The sequence below is a fragment of the Odocoileus virginianus genome, chromosome 4 (assembly GCF_023699985.2).
Source record: "Odocoileus virginianus isolate 20LAN1187 ecotype Illinois chromosome 4, Ovbor_1.2, whole genome shotgun sequence".
In the NCBI taxonomy this organism is placed as follows: domain Eukaryota; kingdom Metazoa; phylum Chordata; class Mammalia; order Artiodactyla; family Cervidae; genus Odocoileus; species Odocoileus virginianus.
Genome location: NC_069677.1, coordinates 37,224,725 through 37,244,929, shown reverse-complemented (window position 1 = coordinate 37,244,929; position 20,205 = coordinate 37,224,725). Strand labels below are relative to the sequence as shown.

At 40.4% G+C, this 20,205-nt stretch overlaps 1 protein-coding gene across 7 annotated transcripts in view; it reads right to left on the bottom strand.

The window, feature by feature from the left end:
• Positions 1–20,205, bottom strand: part of TNIK (TRAF2 and NCK interacting kinase) — a 389,309-nt gene that overhangs the window by 151,621 nt on the left and 217,483 nt on the right. For all 7 annotated transcript variants that reach the window (XM_070466423.1, XM_070466420.1, XM_070466421.1 and 4 more), the window contains exon 3: positions 11,142–11,198. In XM_070466423.1, coding sequence (XP_070322524.1) covers positions 11,142–11,198 — 57 coding nt within the window. The remainder of the gene's footprint in view (positions 1–11,141; positions 11,199–20,205) is intronic.

The following is a 20,205-nucleotide window of genomic DNA, read 5'->3' as shown; positions in this document are numbered from 1 at the left end:
GGGTTATTTTAGTGAAGGCAAATTTAGAATTTTTGAAAGAAACTAGAGTCACATATCAGTTTCAATATCTTAGTCATTTTCAGTTTTGCTTTGGTTCCAAAGGATAGAGAAAATCTACATTTCCTAAGAAATGTAATTGCATAAATAGCATGACTTGCCATTTCAGTGGAAAACTAATATTGAATGACATTCTGCACATGAATGAAGTAACCTGGAGTACAAATTGAGAGGCTGCCATTTTCTTTTATTTTTTAAATTTATTTTATTGATGTATAGGTGATTTTAACTTCCCTGGTGGCTCAGAAGGTAAAGAATCTATCTGCAATTCAGGAGACCAGGGTTTGATCCCTGGATCAGAAAGATCCTCTGGAAAAAGAGAATCTACCCACTCCAGTATTCTTGCCTGGAGAATTCCATGGACAGAGGAGCCTGGTAGGTTACAGTCCATGGGGTCGCAAAAAGTCGGACATGACTAAGCAACTAACATTTTCACTTTCATAGTTGATTTACAAGGTTGTGTTAATCTCTGATGTAAAGTGATTCAGTTACACATTTATGCACAGTCTTTTTCATATTCTGTGCCATTATGGTTTATCACTGGATATTGGTTACAGTTCCCTGTGCTATACAGTAGGGCCCTGTTGTTTATGCATTCTATATGTAATGGTTTGCATCTGCTAACCCCAAACCCCCAATCTGTCCTTCCCTCACACCCCCCTGAGAGGCTGCCATTTTCTAGTGTGTTCAAAGTTGGTATATAACATACAGTTTGAAGGGTTTAAAAATCAGTTTATTAAATATTAATACTAAAGTATATTAAATAGTGAGACTTAAGCATGTATGGATCCTCTAGAATTATCTCAAGGTGGGGTTTGAGGTCTGAGAAAACAGACCCAGGGTGTTTCAATAATTTACCTAATCCCACATCTCTTCATTACAGCACTGTTAGAATTTGAGACCTTGCTATGGCATTCTCTAGGCAGCAACTGGATTTGTTGTATACGTTCACCCTAAACTAAATTCATTCAACACATATTTATTTCTGTCTGCTCTATCTCAGGCACAATGCTAAATAACATTAGCGGTAATAATAATAGTATAATACAGTCACCCCCCAGTATCCACAAGGAACTGGTTTTGGACCCCCATAGATACCAAAACTCACGTATCTTATGTAAAGTGGCACGCTGCAACCAGCCTGCCATATCTGTGGGTTTCAACCTCAGATCTAACTAACACCGTGAATACAGAGAGCTGCCTGTAAATACAACAATGGACATAACACTTTCAAGCTCTTCCACAATAAAACTTAACTATAGTCTCGTGGGGGGACACAAATGGAAATCAAATAATGATACAGATACATGCAAAATTATTAACATGAGAGGTTTGAGTAGCTTATCTAATTAGGAGCATCAGGGGAGACAGCCAAGAAATCCAAATGTGAGCTGAATTCTAAAGGCCATGTGGGAGCTACCCAGTTAGGGGAAAAGAACAAGTATAATATGATGTGACTGAGGAGGCATTGGTTTCCTGGCAGAAACAGTGACTGGCAAGGCCTGTTACCTGGATGGGGTAGGGCATATGGTTTCCTATAGGAATCATTGCCGTTATGGAGAGAAAAATGAAAAATATATGCAAGAGATGCCATAACAGTAACACCTGTGTTCTATGTACTAATCTCAAATGCTTTATAAATACCCACATTTACTTCTCACACTAACTTTACGAGAGAAGTGATATTATCCATATTTATACATGTAAAGGGTTTCCCAGGTGGCTCCGTGGTCAAGAATTTGCCTGCCATAAAGGAGACTCAATAGATGCGGGTTTGATCTCTGGGTTGGGAAGGTCCCCTGGAGTAGGAAATGGCAACCCACTCCAGTATTCTTGCCTGGAAAATTCCATAGAATTTTAGAGGAGTATGGTAGGCACCAGTCCTTAGGGTCTCAGAGAGTCAAATACGACTGAACACACACACAGAGCACAACAACATACATGTGGAATAAATGGAGGGTAAGCAACATGCCCAGGATAAGAGAGCCCGGAAGTGTCAAAACTAGGACAGACTGAGATGGTGACAGTTTGCATTGCTCTTCTTTGCTGTTGTTGTTCAGTTGCTAAGTTGTGTCTGACTCATTGCAACCTCATGGACTGCAGCACTCCAGGCTTCCCTGTTCTTCACTATCTCCCAGTTTGCTCAAACGCATGTCCATTGAGTGGGTGATGCCATCCAACCATCTCATCCTAGGCTAACCTGCTCCCTCTCTACTAGGAAGTGGTGTCCCCTAGAGAAGCAAATATGACAAGGGTGGCATGCATGCTTCTCACACCCATGCCAGCACTGATACATGACTCCCAAGAGAACTACGAATTTATAAGATAGGTTCTAACTCTAGGAATATTTCATTTATTGGGCTAAAATCTACGATCAAAAAGACAGCTTTTCCAACAACATGGATGAACCTAGGGATTATCATACTAAGGGAAGTAAGTCAGAAAGAGAAAGACAAATACCATATGATATAACTTATATGAGGAATCCAAAATATGACTCAAATGAACCTATCTACGAAACAGACCCACAGACATAGACTTGTGGTTGCCAAAGCAGGCAGGATCTGGGAGGGGAGGGTTGGGAGGTTGGGATTAGCAGAGGCACACTATTATATTTAGGATGGATAAACAACAAGATCCCACTATGTATAGCACAGGGAACTATAATATTTTGTGATAAATCATAATGTAAAGGAATATGTAAAATATATACATGTGTGTGTGTGTGTGTGTGTGTGTGTGTGTGTATAGCTATGACAAGCCTAGACAGCATATTAAAAAGCAGAGACATCATTTTACCAACAAAGGTCTGTATAGTCAAAACTGGTTTTTCCAGTAGTCATGTACAGATGTGAGAGTTGGACCATAAACAAGGTTGGAGCACCTCAGAATTGATGCTTTCAAACTGTGGTACTGGAGAAGACTCTTGAGAGTCCCTTGGACAGCAAAGAGATCCAACCAGTCCATCCTAAAGGAAATCAACTCTGAATATTCATTGAAGGACTGATGCTGAAGCTGAAGCTCCAATACTTTGGCCACCTGATGTGAAAAGCTGACTCACTGGAAAAGACCCTGGTGCTGGGAAAGATTGAAGGCAGGAGGAGAAGTGGGTGACAGACGATGAGATGGTTGTATGGCATCACTGACTCAATGGACATGAGTGTGAGCAAACTCCAGGAGATGGTGATGGACAGGGAAGCCTAGTGCTGCAGTCCATGAGGTTGCAAAGAGTCAGACACAACTTAGCAACTGAACAACAACAACCGTCACTTTATTGGGGAACAAATGCACTGGCAACCAAAATAAGTGAGTTTCCTTCTTAAATTCTCCCTTAATACTCTCTGTATACTCCCTCAAAGTTAATCAGAACTCTACATAACCATTCAACTGTTTGCTAAATATCTTTCATATCCAACATAAATATCATGTTGGAATTTATGATTCCAGAAGATAGCACCCTTGTCTGTCTTATTCACTACCATCACCCCAGAGGACAGCACATTCATTTGTTCTTAGTGAATGAATAATTATTGTGATTTCAGTCTTTAGCTTCTGGAATGTAGCCTCACTTTCTCTTCTGGATTCTGCTCTATAGTAGCCCATTGTTCAGGGTAAGACTAATAACTTTGAGGTGGTGAAGACTGGGCTGATTCAAGCTATTTACACATACTGACAATGAACTAACCCACACTTGTGCCACATGTGGCATGGGGCTCATAGCACAGGCTACCATCCCAGTAGAGAAGTTCAACGCACATTATAACATCCTCTTTTCATTCCTATTGAATGTCCCACTCAGGCATTCACTGTCTCTTACCAGGACCTATATTTATTGAGGAAATGTTATGTACCAGGCAATAGATAGTATATAAATTTAATCTCAAAACAAGTTTGCAATGTTTATATTTGCATCTAACAGATAAGAAAAAATGAGATTCAGAAAAGTTAAAAAGTTTTTTCAAGGGGAGTAAGGAGAGGAGGGGGGTGTGAACTCAGCTCTATCTGAATCTGAAGGCCATGCTCCTGCAATGCCCACCCTCATCTGTCATTCTAGTAATAGGGCTGTGGAGAAAGTGGGTACACCCTGACTGGCTGGATTTGAACTCTAACTCTGGCATTTACTGTCTGTGAAGCTCGGGCAAGTTATGTACAATTTTTATACTTTCAATTAATTCCTCATTTGTAAAACGGATATATTAGCTTGCTCCTCTAATGGGAATTGTTTCAAGGACTAAATGAGTTAGAATATGTTGTATTAAGTACTAAGAACAATGCTTGGCACCTAATAAGCCATCAATGATAGTAATCTTTATTCTTGACTATAGTTGCTGTCGTTATTACTGTTACCAACATTATGTTCTATGCTACCTATCACTCCACTGAATTGTCCCCCTTTGGGAGGGAAGAACCAAAAGTGCCTGGAGCAGTATGTCCTCTAATTCTTCCAAATAACCTAAGAAGAAAAGATTTTTTCTTGGTCCAATTTCAGCAAACACTCAATGAGTCCATTAACTATAGGCAAAGAACTCGACCAGAAGCTACCAGGAGAAGACCACTTCCTTACTCTTTAAAGAGAGATGGAGGCTGGCTGAAAGCTTCACCCACAGGAGTTCAGTAAGTAAGACAAAAATAGAAACTCAGTCAAGCAGGGCTTATATTGCATCCTTCTAGTAGGCAAATCCCATCATGTTACTTTGCTATTTAACTTCTGGTTAAACACACTGGCTCTAGCAGTGGTGTAAAGAAGGGGCCAGGACTGACAGCCTCCCTCCCCTTGCATAAAACAACCCCCCTATATCTTTTCTATATAATGGGTTTTTGTCTAAGCCTATTTGATCTAAGGGTTTTATTGGAAAGATTGAAAAATGAAAACCTTGTAATGTCCTTGCCATAGCACTCAATTCCTTCTTGACCTGGCCCTAATCTGTACAGATTCACCTTGAATCACTCTCTCCTCAGAACTATTTTTATCCTAAAACTAACCTATGTAATGCTTCCCTGGTGGTTCAGATGGTAAAGAATCCACCTGCAATGCAGGAGACCCAGGTTCCATCCCTGGGTCAAGAAGATGCCCTGGAGAAGGAAACGGCAACCCACTCTAGTATTCTTGCCTGGAGAATCCCATGGAAAGAGGATCCTGGTGGGCTATAGTCCATGGAGTCGCAAAGAGTCGGACACGACTAAGTGACTCACACACACACACACACACACACACACACACACACACACACAATAGTTTCCAGAACATGCTGCATACTCTCTTAGCTTCCATGCCTTGGCACAGGCTGTTTTCTTGTGGTCAGAAACATTTTTGTCTGATTGTCCTCCTGGGCTTAATTATTACCCCTCACTGTCACATTACATTTTATATATAACTGTATAATTTTATGACTTTATTATAAAATGGATTAGATTTACTTACAAATATTTAGGGCAATGTTGTATTATTGTAAGCTCCCTTCAGGCAAAGAACCACTTTTTCAACTTTGAATTTCTAGTGTCTGTCATAAAATAGGTGTTTAGTAAATATTTATCAAATAAATTAATTTTAAAAATCACACTAGATGAAATATTAAACAGCCTTCTATATTAACTGAAGACCTAAGGCAATGTGATAGGCAGGGTGGACTTAAAAGAGTTAAAATACTCAGGTTGAAATACTCCATCATTTACATGTTACATTGAACAAGATACTTAATATGCCTAGTTTTCTCATCTCTATAATGAAACTAATAATGGAGTCTGGTGGTTATTGACGGCATTCAGTGAAATCAATACACAGAAAATATTTTAAAGAGTTCTGGCTCATAATAATGACTCCATCAATGTTAGCTACCATTTTTATTATTTCAGGCCAAAATATAAAAAATTGTAACTGAGAGGCACCTTATTTAAGGACTAAATCAGTTTAAAGTAACGTTGACTATAATGATATAATCTCATAATAATCTAATTATCTTGTTTTTCCCTGCTCAACACCCTTCCTATCCTTTGATCTTAACAGTTATCAGGTTTTTCTTTAAGGATGCCTCCTTTCCAGTCATGTCCAACTGTGCGACTTCATGGACTATAGCCCGCCAGGCTCCACTGTCCATGGAATTCTCCAGGCAAGAATACTGGAGTGGGTTGCCATTTCCTTCTCCAAGGGATCTTTCTGACCCAGGGATGAAACCTGGGTCTCCAGCACTGCGGGCACATTTTTTACCATCAGAGCTACAAGGGACCAGGTGTGGCTCAAGAGAAACAGAATCGGCACTGGGATGGTGAGGTGACCCAAGCTGGGCTTCTGATATTGAGACTTGCACTCTTGCTGAGACTAAGGGCAATGAAGTAATTAGAACATGAGCCTGCAGCTGCTGGTGGAAAGAAAGCAAAGTTCAGAGATGGAGAGAGATACACAATTCCCAACTATTTATGTTACTTCCTAGACCCTGCTGAGCTTTTTTTTTTTTTTTTAATATACACAAAACAATAAATTCTGTTTTCAGCTTCATCCATTCTAAGTGGGGCTTTAGTACTAAAACCCAACATGTCCTGAGTAATGATCATAACCAGTCATTGTTAAGATGAAAGCCTACAATACCAAGTTATTATGCTATCGAGTCCTACATGGACTTCAAAGTATCATTGCAAAGGGACTAGTTTACACCAGAAATTTTGATCCAAATGAAGATGGAGATTATTTGCAGGGTGATCAAAGGACCATAGTCTCTTCATACTTGGCCTAGAAAAGTTCTGTTCCGGTTGGTGTGCATGAAGACCCTGATGAGCTTGTAGAAAAGGCAGAATCCGCCACACTCCAGACCATCAGGGATCAGCAGACATATGGAAAAATTGTAACGCTTATCTTCTTTACTTAATCCTCTGATTATCTGACATTTCTGTCTGACAGGGAATTCTCTGATTTTACCAGTTTAGTCATGAATTGTAAAAGATGAACTTTTTAGATAACATCCAGAATTTTATGGGAAATGTGCTGTTCTATAAGTGGTTCCTTGGCCTAGTATTGCTAAACACAGAAGTAAAGGAACCTCAATAATAATTAGTGTACATCAAAGATGTCATCTGATTATTTTAGTTAGGTTTCCACAAGTAATGAAGAGTGGTTTATCCATTGAAATTGCAGAGGTTATACGACAAAGGAAATTTACACAAACTAAATTTGTGAATTGACTAAAACAGAATCATCTATCTGGACTGAACTAATTCTGTGCTTCTCAGGAACGTAACATCCAACACGATAAATATAATTAACACTGCTGTCTATTATATATGAGTGTTGTAAAGTAAATCTGGAGGTTTTTTTCCCCAGGTTTCTTTTTTTTTCCATTTATTTTTATTAGTTGGAGGCTAATTACTTTACAATATTGCAGTGGTTTTTGTCATACACTGACATGAATCAGCCACGGAGTTACATGTATTCCCCATCCCGATCCCCCCTCCCACCTCCCTCTCCACCCGATTCCTCTGGGTCTTCCCAGTGCACCAGGCCCAAGTACTTGTCTCATGCATTCAGCCTGGGCTGGTGATCTGTTTCACCCTAGATAAAATACATGTTTCGATGATGTTCTCTTGAAACATCCCACCCTCGCCTTCTCCCACATGAATTCATTTGAATCAGTTCTAATGAGATGGATGAAATGGAGTTCTTATCACAAGAAAAAAATCTTTTTTCTATTTCTCTTAAGTTTGTATCTATATGAGATGATGAATGTTTATTAAACTTATTGTATAATCTTTTCTTGATATTTGTAAGCCTAATCATTATGCTGTATACCTACTGTATGTCAATTATATCTCAACAAACTTAGAAGAAAAAAAAACAATAAATAAAAAAATTATGTGCTTTTCAAAAGAAAAAAAGAAAAAGAAAAGGCAAGTTCTGAAGCTCCACCTAAAAATTCTGCAGCAAGCCCAGTATTTCTGCATTTCTGATGAGCACCCCAAGTGTGCTGAAAGTTCATAGATATTAGCCGTCCACTATGAGGAACACTGCCCTAGAGGATACAGTTTTGTTTAGATAATTAAAGTACACAAATCCAGCTGGGAACGAATCCCCAGAAAACACTGGAATGCAAAAATTCTCATAATTACTTCAGAAACCGAAAGAACTTCAAAGACTGAGTTTAAGCCCTAATTCTGAAGCAAATATGGGCAAATTTGGGAGTGTCTCAGCTTTAAAACTAAAGAACATAAATATTACACTCATTTTTTTCTGTATTACTTTCTTCTTTAAAAAAGGACACGGTATAGAATAAAAATAATTTAAAAATTGATTTCAAGGTGATAGTTTTATCAGTTTCATTACAATAATCTATAGTAACTTTCTATGCAAACAATTAACAAAGGCGACCTTTGAGAATTCATCTCGGGGCAGATATAATGAGCACAATTATAATAATTGGTAAGAAGCTTTTACAACATTCCATAATACACAAAAGACAACATGGCAAAATGAAATAGATTGTTTTCTGAGGACACCACATGAATTTCACAAAGGAAATCTTATGTTGACTATGATGTGTACAGGAGTGATACAACAGTCATTTGCTGCTGGATCATACGCCATGGGAAATAAGAAAACCATTTCCCAATGTATATCCATGTTTGCCTTTGTTAAGGGTCAGTGGTTTCATAATGGTCATAGTCAATGATGTGCCTAAAACAGAGAACTATCCAGCCCTTTCAACAGAGGTTCCCCAAGAGAATCAAGCCCACATACTATAAAGCATCCATTATATGCAATGGATTGACTCTCCTGTGCATTGAAATGGTGCCAGCTCCTCACCATCCTGGGGAGAATTGAGGAAATTGTCTCTAAATCATCTTCTGTAGGGTTCAGTTGCCTTGTGAAACCCAGTTTAGAGAGGCTAACTAACAGCGTAGCTATGAAAATACATACTCTGGGATAAACTGCTGTGTACCTTTTTTTCTTCCAAGCAAGGTGATCTAGCAATAGTAAATAATTCTCTGAGCAACTTAAAATCTCACAAATAGAACCAGAAAAGTGATATTCAGAGCTCTCTTATACTTTGTGCATCAATATACAGCTCTGTGCACAACTGTGCACCGAGATTAATGATATCAGTGGAACTCAACTGCAGTTCTGCAGACCCACACAACAGAACTTTATGGCATGAATGTCTTGGACTCCATCCACATCCATTAGTTGTTCAACTGCCAAGTGTGCTGCATTATGTGGCGATCCTGTTCAATCCAAGGAAAATACAGTAGTACAACTTCAGCAGAATTGCAAAATAAATTCTTGTTTTTTGCAGGGAGCTTGTGAAAGATTTATACATTTCTAATGAGTTTCTGTGAAGAAACAGATAGTATCTGCTCTTGATTTTTTTATCAGACCCAGCTAATGAAAAACACATTCTCCCTTCACTCCTGACTAATAAAAGAACCCAGATGAACTAGGCACATTGGTAGGATGAAAGACTACATTCCCAGATTCCCTTGCAGCAAGGTAGCCAAGGAAAGCAGAAGTAAATAAAAATGTTGTATGTAAGTAGAAAGAATTTCATTGAAGGGGCTATATTCTGTATCCTCTTCTCCCACCAACTCTCTCCCCATCCTACCCACCTTTGTTTTGCCCGCCAAAGAACGTGATCAATGGAAATCCAACAACCACCTTGTGTCATGGAACTGACCTTAAGTGTGGAAGCTATGTGTCAGAATGGTGGAACAGAAAGATTAAAACACCCTCCTACTCTGTCACATTGCTGCTATACATTTCTGGGCTGTCGACTCTAAACTCATTTAACATGTGATGGTATAACACTTTCATCAAGCTTAAGTCTCTGTTAATTTTAATTTTCTTTTACAAGTGGCAGAAACTAAACCTTATTACTATAATCTATATGCATTTTTCGTATTCAGTAAAGGCCAGGTGAATTAAAAAACTAATTGGGATGAACTATTTGAGATGGTTTGCAAACTCTAAAATTTGAATAATGCATATAAGACAAATAAAAGGAAGGAGTACTTTAAGTGGTTCTAAACACATGGGAACAAAATTTTTCACCTGTTAAAATGCATATAATTTTAAAACCACATATAACATAAAGAATTCAGATTAAAAAATGACTAAGGAAAGGAAGTCATAAATGTATAGTATAAATGAAAAGTACTACAATTAGTATCATGGTTAATAGCATAGCATATAATGTGTACTTATCAAAGGTGACAAACAGGACCAAGATAAGGCTTGAAGTCTGACAAACTGTGTGTATTTCTTATTTGCATACTGGTTCTTGATATCTTTGTGTGACCTATTCATTCTACATCTCTTTACACTAAGTAATCCACTTCTGGGACAAAAGGAAGACTGTGGTCTTTTAGCTTTTATGTACAGCTGACAGACATCTTTAGAAAAATTCCCAAGACAATAGAAAATTATTGACATGCTTTTGATGTCGAGTGAGACTTTCAAGTCTGATCTTTGCTCTGTACTCTAGAAAAGGCATTAAAATATTTTAAATAGGCCTAGCAAAAGGGATTGAAAGCATAAGATTGTATTTAAAATAAAGTCTATTTCTTAGATTGCTTTTGATTATCCAGGCAGAAATTTTATTTCAGTGTTGCCCAATACTAATAAGTATTTGTGCATATGGTGAATATTTGGTCCACAATATTTTGGGGAAGAAAATATTCATGTTATACACCCTACTAGGATTTTACAGCCATCCAAACTCTTGCCTATTCCAGTATTAGGTGGACTTTGGGGAAAACCCTTGAGATCCACCTCTTCAGTGTAATCTCAGTATTATTCTCTTAATACCTTCAAATCCTTGTTTTGTCTTCATATGCAAATGTCCTCAGTTGTGTTTATGTAAATTATTGGCACACACTGTTCTTCACTCTGCCTTACACAAGGCAGTGTGTACGTACCTAATTAGAATGATTTACCCATGGTCATCTCAGTCAATTGCTGAATACTCTTAATGTTAAGCGAAAGTGGGAAAGGTCTTAGATGTCTAAAAAAGATTCTATTTCCAAAAAATGATTTTTCTCTATCACTAACTTCTTAAGACAAATATATAAAACAACTTTGAGATGGCAAGATAAAGATACATTACCCCTGTGACATCCATAACCTTGATGGCTGCCAGCTGGCCTGTTTTGACATGACGACCCTGTAAAAAAAATTTTGAAACAACTCAGTTCTGATAAGCAACATTAGCATGAGGCTTCAACTGTAACAAACAATTATGTGGATCAATGTTACAGAGTGCCCATGGGGAAGACAGATAGAGACAGACAGACAGAGAAATCTTAAATGCTTTGTAAATCAACCTCTATTTAAAGTTTATTTTGTAACACAGGTCCATCATTTTGTCTTTTGAGTTTGTTTTAGCAGGTTTTGTCAAGTTTAATAAAAGAGACAATGTCAAATAATGAGGTTCTACCTCCTCTCCAAGGTGTTAGACAGGGGCTGGAGTTGGAGGAGGGGTGTACATGGAATATCTGGGTGCAGCAGACGCAAGCATCTCCTCTGTCAGCAAGCCCTTGGTATGTGAAAAAATGCTAGTTTCCTTGATTATTACAATCTCTTGTATTGTGACAGTCTCAAATGGATATGACTCTGCTGGAGTTCACTTGAGACTGCTAATTTATCTTCATCTTAAAAGGGGACCTAAAGCAAAATAGAGAGCAATCAATCTGAATTTGTGATCAAAGAGACACTACTGAGCCCAAGGAACTGCTTCCCCAGAGTGGGTATCTCTGGCCTTTTTAACTACAGGAAGCATCAGGCACTTGAAATGGGAAGAGAACAGGGTGTGGAGAGGAGGATATCCTCAAAGTGAAGCTTTATCTGCATGAGAAACATAAAGTCTATAACTGACTCTCAGACAGGGGTAAAGCTGGTCAGTGTCATTATTTCTAAATGCATTCTTTACGTGGCTTTTAAAATACATTGTACCTGCGACTGTTATCAGGCAGTATAATATAGCTTCCAAGACAAATCCCTTTCACCTTCTAGGTCTCAGTTTCCTCATATGAAAAATGGAAATAATGACAGTACCTAACTCATGGCAGTGCAAGGAGGATTAAATGAGATAGTAATTGTAAAGTGCTTGACAGGGCCTGGCACAGAATAGCTGTGAGAAGACGCTGGCTGTAGTTGTTTATAGCCCTGTCTTGGGATTCCTTCTGAGTGCTGTCTTCCCTTGAGGTTATACGTTTCATGAAGGAAAGCGCGTGCCTCATCATCGTAGTCCTAGCGCCCGGAGAAGTGGGTGCCCAGCCCACAGACGGGGTGGCATGTTTCTGGATGAACAGCAGCGGTTAGTGAGGGCATATCCACCTGAAGCTGGAGGAGACAGGTTTGGTGCTGCCTGTCACTTTTCTTCTCATCCGTCCCAGCTCTGCGTATGCATCTGCCTGATTCTAACAGTGGTTCCTTCACCTTTCAACCCCCTTGCTGTTTTCTGTCTTTCCTCCTCATTCCGGAAAAAGCACAAATAAGAAGACTTTTAATCAGTAATCCAATATGGTCGCAGACGTACGTCAATTTTCAACAAACTGAGGGAGGGGGTGGAAGGGTTACCACACTAAGAGTCCTGGATCAGAATTCCAGAGGCCTGGTTCCGCCCATGACCAGCTGGTTCATCAGAAGCAAGTTCTAATCATCCATCTGCAAACTGCGCTCTGTGGTCGGAGATGGGGGGGTTGGGGGGAAGGTATCATTCTTAACACCCCAAGGAAATGTAGGAAAATTAGTTGGGAATTTAGTTTTCACAGTGACTGAGTGGAGGAGAATAGTACTGTGATATTCAGAGCCCAGGGGCCAGCAATGCTGACTCCCTGCAGAGCTGGAGGGCAATCTCATACAAAGGAGAAGTAGCAACAGCGCCCTCTGCTGATAAACACTGTATGACCTCCAGGGTTGTCCTGGTCCCAGTAAGTCTGTGATGACGTGATGGTGACCTTAACAAAGAAATCAGCTGCTTCTCTTTGGGAATAGAAAGTCTTTAAAGTAAGGGTCATTAAACAATGACTATTTCTCTAATATAGCACTAAAGAAGGGTAGGATCACTGCAGACAGAGGGTCTGGCTGATAACACATAGCTGAAATTTCACCCTGAAATTCTTTTAATGGTGCCATGCAGCCAGGGAATGGGAATGTTTGGGTATGTCTTCTGGGGACCTCTAAGAAGCAATCCCTGCCTGGCTCGCCACTGGCGGGCTCCCACATGCTCTGACTTTGTGGCCCTTAACAAAAAACTCGCAGCAGTGGCCACAGGACTGGAAAAGGTCATTTTCATTCCAATCCCAAAGAAAGGCAATGCCAAAGAAAGTTCAAACTACCGCACAACTGCACTCATCTCACATGCTAGCAAAGTAATGCTCAAAATTCTCCAAGCCAGGTTTCAAAAGTACATGAACCGTGGACTTCCAGATGTTCAAGCTGGATTTAGAAAAAGCAGAGGAACCAGAGATGAAATTGCCAACATCCACCAGATCATTGAAAAAGCAAGAGAGTTCCAGAAAAAGATCTACTTCTGCTTTACTGACTATGCCAAAGACTGTGTGGATCACAAGAAACTGTGGAAAATTCTGAAAAAGATGGGAATACCAGACCACCTGACCTTCCTCTTGAGAAACCTTGAAGCAACAGTTAGAACTGGACATGGAACAACAGACTGGTTCCAAATAGGGAAAGGAGTATTTCAAGGCTGTATATTGTCACCCTGTTTATTTAACTTATATGCAGAGTACATTATGAGAAATGCTGGGCTGGATGAAGCTCAAGTTGGAATCATGATAGCTGGGAGAAATATCAATAACCTCAGATATGCAGATGACACCACCCTTATGGCAGAAAGCAAAGAAAAACTAAAGAGTCTCTTGATGAAAGTGAAAGAGGAGAGTGAAAAAGTTGGCTTAAAGCTCCACATTCAGAAAACTAAGATCATGGCATCTGGTTCCATCACTTCATGGCAAATAGATGGGAAAACAGTGGAAACAGTGAGAAACTTTATTTTGGGGGGCTCCAAAATCACTGCAGATGGTGATTGCAGCCATGAAATTAAAAGACGCTTGCTCCTTGGAAGAAAAGCTATGACCAACCTAGACAGCATATTAAAAAGCAGAGATATTACTTCACCAACAAAGGTCTGTCTAGTGAAAGTTACGGTTTTTCCAGTAGTCGTGTACAGACGTGAGAGTTGGACTATAAAAAAAGCTGAGCGCTAAAGAATTGATGCTTTTGAACTCTGGTGTTGGAGAAGACCCTTCAGAGTCCCCTGGACTGCAGGGAGATCCAACCAGTCCATTCTAAAGGAAATCAGTCCTGAATATTCATTGGAAGGACTGATGCTGAAACTGAAGCTCAAATGCTTTGGCCACCTGATGCCAAGAACCTACTCATTTGAAAAGACCCTGATGCTGGGAAAGATTGAAGGCGGGAGGAGAAGGGGACAACAGAGGATGAGATGGTTGGATGGTATCACTGACACGATGGACATGAGTTTGAGTAAGCTCCAGGAGTTGGTGATGGACAGGGAGGCCTGGCGGGCTGTAGTCCACGGGGTCGCAAAGACACGATTGAGCGACTGAACTGATTGACTGATAATCTAACACTAGAAAAGAAAACTTAACTTCTCCTCCATTTAAAATCTCCCTTCCAAGTTGAAATAACTGTTCTCAATGAGTCTGACAGACAACCAAATAATATACCTTGGGGATGGCAGTTTGGGTTTAAATGACATCCTAGAGGTGGAACAATTAGCAGTCTCAGTTCAGTGCCAGCAAGGGTCCATGCTCTGGAACAGGAAGGCAGCTGAGCTGTCAACCTTTGATGAGGGGGCCACCAAGAAGGCTGCCCAGCATGAGTTGCCTTTTACATCACTGGGGAATGCCAAACTAAATTAGGATCCAGATGAAGGCAGGCTTTGAGGGGATGGCTAGGGATCAGCTGACCTATAAGATCACTAGACACCTGAGGCACATCAGCGTTAAGACAGCGTTCAAAGAGGCGACTTCATAAAGTCACAAATAAATTGAATAGGAAAAGCCCTCGAGGGGCCTGATCTAATCCTTCTTTTAGAGATCAGGCCAAAATCTCACAACTAATGAAGACCTAAACCCAGGATGCTTTTTCATCTGTTCCACTTCTGCTTTCCAGTTCCTGAATGTGAAATTTTATCACTAAAATTTAAACATAATTTTTTAAACCAACCTTTTCATATTTTATTTAATTTGAATTAAACATGAACCATTTGTCCCTGTTTCATGTAGGATTCATTTTTTTTTTTTTGAGAGCAGGGAAACAGGGAGGATGTTATTATTAAAAAAATGTGTGAAGTGAAAATTCAATACTACTAATTTTAACTTATTCCCAATTACAAGAGAAATTAAATATATAGACTCTATTTAATTTGGATCTAAAGTACATATTCAGCCAAGGAGTAAAAATTAAATTCTGGGGGAAAAGAAACTTTAAAGGAGGCAAAGAATTAAAATTTTTTATCCATGAAAACTGGGGGGAAATACCCCATTAAATTGCAATTGCTGAGTCATTTCTTAATGAAAGATGAAGTAAGAGTTTTTTTTTTCTACTGACACAACCAACAATAACAAAAACAACAGACTAAATCTGGAAAAACAAAATTGGTATTCCACTAGGACCCAAAGCCTCAATCATGTCCTGAAACGTAAAAAGCCCTCTGAAAGACAGGAGGAAAAAAACCATCAAATCAAGTCAGGGAGAGCAGAGGCCACGGGGGTCACCCAGCTGGCATGAATCTGCGTCCCCCCAGAACAGTTTCTCTGTCGGGTTCATGATTAACCACTCTATCCAAAACTTTATTCCCTTTCTAGTTCCACATCTGTTCCCCTTGAAATTGACAAGTATCATAGAAAAGGGGGGACTGGAACTGAGCAGGACCCTGTGGGGCCCTCCTGGGTACAAGGCCCCTTGGTGTCTCCCTTATCTGGTTTGTGGAAAAAGACTTCAATCTCCTTAGGTCTTCCCTGAGTTTCAAAGAGCACAGTCAAGAAGTTAATGATTCAGACAAGAGTCAGCTGGCACCCAGTTCCCTCCCAAAGGCAAACAGATAACAATCGGATGTGTATCTTTGAATTATTCTGCAGAAACTAAGATACCCACCCAGGTAGAGGATCGTGACTACATGTTGACCACAAGCATGCAGACCCCAGGCTGGGAGGAGCCAGAAGGTTGAGTTCCAGAAACACCACCCTGTTCAGTTCAGTTCAGTCGCTCAGTCGTGTCTGACTCTTTGCAACCCCATGAATCGCAGCATGCCAAGCCTCCCTGTCCATCACCAACTCCTGGAGTCTACTCAAACCCATGTCCATCGAGTCGGTGATGCCATCCAGCCATCTCATCCTCTGTCGCCCCCTTCTCCTCCTGCCCCCAATTCGTCCCAGCATCAGGGTCTTTTTCAATGAGTCAACTCTTCGCATGCCGTGGCCAAAGTACTGGAGTTTCAGCTTCAGCATCAGTCCTTCCAATGAACACCCAGGACTGATCTCCTTTAGGATGGACTGGTTGGATCTCCTTGCAGTCCAAGGGACCCTGTTACCTCACCATAAACCCATCAGAAGAAGGTCCATGAGCTGATCAAGGATCCTTATGACCTTCTCCCCTAATACTGTCTTTAAGAACACTTGCTTGAATGCCATTAGGGAGTTTGGGGTTTTTGAGCATGAACCACCCATTCTACTTGCCTGGTCCCTGAAAGAAATAAAATTTCTTTGGAGAGAAATCTGCTCCAGACTCTCGGCATTTAGGCTTGTTTGGCCTCACTGTGCCTCGGGCACATGAACTTGGACTGCACAGTAGGTGGGAGCACGCCATGCAGGTGCTTAGACAGACTTTACAGACCCATTCTGCTTCCCTTCTTTTTATCCTCCTACCTCACACTTGAGGAGTACAATACCGTCAAGGATTATAGTACCTTCAACTCTCTAGATCCACAGGTTCCACATTCACATACACATTCAACTCAAGTCAAACAGAAAATACTTGGGGAAAAAAATTCTGGGACGTTCCAAGAAGAAAAACTTGAGTTTATCTGCATGCCAGCTACTATTTACATGCTATTTATCACTATTTACATAGCATTCACATTGTATTAGGCATTATAAGTAATTTAGAGATTATTTATACTATACTGGAGAATGCACATAAGTAATATGCAAATACTGTGCTATCTTATGTAAAGGACTTGAGTATCCACAGATTGTGGGACCCAAGCAGGATCCTGGAATCAATACTCAGCCCAATCCCCATCCCACCATAGATATGGAGGGACTACACTGCCCCTTTACCTACTCCCTAAAATAAATACAAGAGGAAAATAATGGTTGTGTCCCAAATAGCCATGCAAGCCTGGTCTCTTCTATTGCTGTTATTTTCTAAGGAACAGTAAGATGGCTTAAAACTGCTGGCTCAAAAAAAAATTAATTAATTAAAAAAACAAAAAAACTGCTGGCTCGAGGCAAGCCTGGAAGAGAGTCCTTTCATTTCTAGGTCACTGAAATACATTTGCTTCTAACACAGCACAGGAGAAAACCAAGGCTGAGGAAAATGCAGAAATTCTGCCCACCATCTCCATTCCTCCTTGTCCAAGGACTCACACAGGCAGAGTGCTTTTAGTTCTTTGTGCTTAGCTTAGATTTGATCTTGCCTTTATTGAGGAAGACTTCTTCAATTTCCTAATTTCAAGCAAGTGCCCTTACCTTTGTGTTTTCATAGCATCCTACACTAACCTACCAATTGTAATCCAACACTGTAATTTTCAAAATGTGCACCATAAGAACCATGAAAATAAATGAAATAGAAAAAACAAAGCAAAATGCAGTGTAGAGCATGTAGTAACGGCAGCTGTTGTTTCACAGATCAAATGTTACAGTTACACTGATCACCTGTCTATCAATGGTATTGTAAAACGCAACCCAGATTCTCCTTTTAAGACTGAAGTAGCTGACAGCGCTCAGCCAAGGCCCTCTTGGATCTGCCAGAAGCCCAAGGTCATGCTCCCTCCTGGAGACAGCCAACTCCAGTGGCTGGCTGATGCAGAAGTATAAAGGCTCAGGCCTCTAGTTTTAAAGGTGGGCAATTCTGAAGAGCCTGCTCAGCTCCTGACCTCTCCTTAAGATGGCTGAGGTCTGTCTTGAGACGTGCACGCATGCTAGGTCACTTCAGTCGTGTCCAACTCTTTGTGACCTTATGAACCTTAGCCTGCCAGGCTCCTCTGTCCATGGGATTCTCCAGGCAAGAATCCTGGAGTGGGTTGCCATTCCCTCCTCCAGGGCATGAGACTGCATTGCAGTTAAACTCTGCACAATACTGTGCGTGCTGCTTGGTCACTCAGTCAAGTGACCGAGTCATTCAGTCACTCAGTGTCCAACTGTTTGTGACTCCATGGACTATAGCCTTCCAGGCTCCTCTGTCCATGGGATTTTCCCAGCAAGAATACCGGAGTGGGTTGCCATTTCTTCCGTTAAGGGAGCTTTCCGATCCAGGAATCGAAACTGTCTCCTAAGTCTCCAGCATTGCAGGTAGAGTCTCTTAACATTCTGCACAATGCCAGTTTTTTTTCCCCCTACAGGTGTAGATCCTAAGAACACTCTCTAGTGTAATACCTACATACATATATCTCCATCTCAGGATCTGTTCCCTGGGAAACTCTATCTAAGACAACTGGTACCAGGAAGGGCCTGAGGAGACAAGCTCTCAGAGTAGCTGTCAATAAGACTCCCATCACTGGTGGCAGGTGGCTCACTGATAGTCCTGGCACATTGCAGCAGCGTCGCTGTGAACACATTCACTAGTGGGGAACTGGAGTAGGTTACAGGTGCCAGGGAACACACCAGTGAGCCCAATATTTCAGACTTCTGAGATATCCTTAGGAAACAGTAGTTTAAAAAAGCAGAATCAGATGGCTTTTGCAGAGAATCACTGATGCACTAGAGAAAGACAGTGACGACAGTGAAAACCAGAGGTGATCATCAACTGAAGGTAACATGTGAAAATCATAAGGGAGGTCAGATTAAATTCCAAGGTCTGTGCAATATCTTTAATCAAGATGGGACCATCTCTTCTGAAGATGCAGAGGGCTCCAGGGATGAGGGTTTCAAGCATTCAAGTGCATCAACTTGAATGTCTCTATTCCAAGTTTCAGAGCTCATTTCTTCTTAATCAGGCTTGAACTAACGATTCAACTTTTGCTAATAATAATAATTCCTGAATCTGGTCCTCAGTTTTTTCTATGCTAAGGCTGCAAAAGATAAGAATCTTTTTATATTCTACCCATTTTGCGAGAGGGGGATAAATGGACAACAGCAGCAGTCAAGCTTGAGAAAGGCATGGTGAGCAGGAGCTTGGACCTCTCAAGAATGGGTGGTATAAAAAAATAATAATAATAATAAAATTAAAAAAAAATAAAGAATGGGTGGTAGAGGAGGGTGAGCATCAGGTGCAGCTGTTAGACAATATGTAATGGTGGGGGCTTCTTCTTACAACTTGGCTTAGGAAAAGAGACCAGCCAGAATTCTAGCAGAGCTGTTTCCAGAACTTATTATACAAAGCAGGTTGATGTAAGCATCATAAGTAACTGACTGTAGTGGATACTGTGGGCTACTACCCAGCCTCCTTATTCAGGACTGGTGCACTCTGTGTCTTCCAGGAACTGCCTTTAGTTAAAGAGGGTATTTGGACCCAAGGTCATGCTCCTTATCTGGAGGAAAAAAACATTCAGTGATTAGCTGATGTAGGAATACAAAAGCCTACATCATTTATGTCAAAGTGGAAATCTCTGAAGGGCCATCTCAGCTCCAGAGCTCCTTTTATAGTGATTGCCTGGGGCTTTGACATGGCCAGCAATTCCGTCCTCTGCCCAAATCTGTCTTCACTCTCTTAGAGGTGTTGATCCTGACATCACCTCCCAAAACACTTCCTACAAGCAAATATCTATCCTCAGAATTTGTTTCCTAGGGAACTCAACCAAAGTATCTATCTACCTACCTACTTACTTACCTATCTGTATTCTCAATATTAATGTAACATAATAATTTTTACTCAATCTGGGGTGAAAGATTTTAGAAAAACTCTGACCTAAACGGTGAATAGAATAAACCAGGGACTTTATTCAAGCATTGGGAGTTATAGTC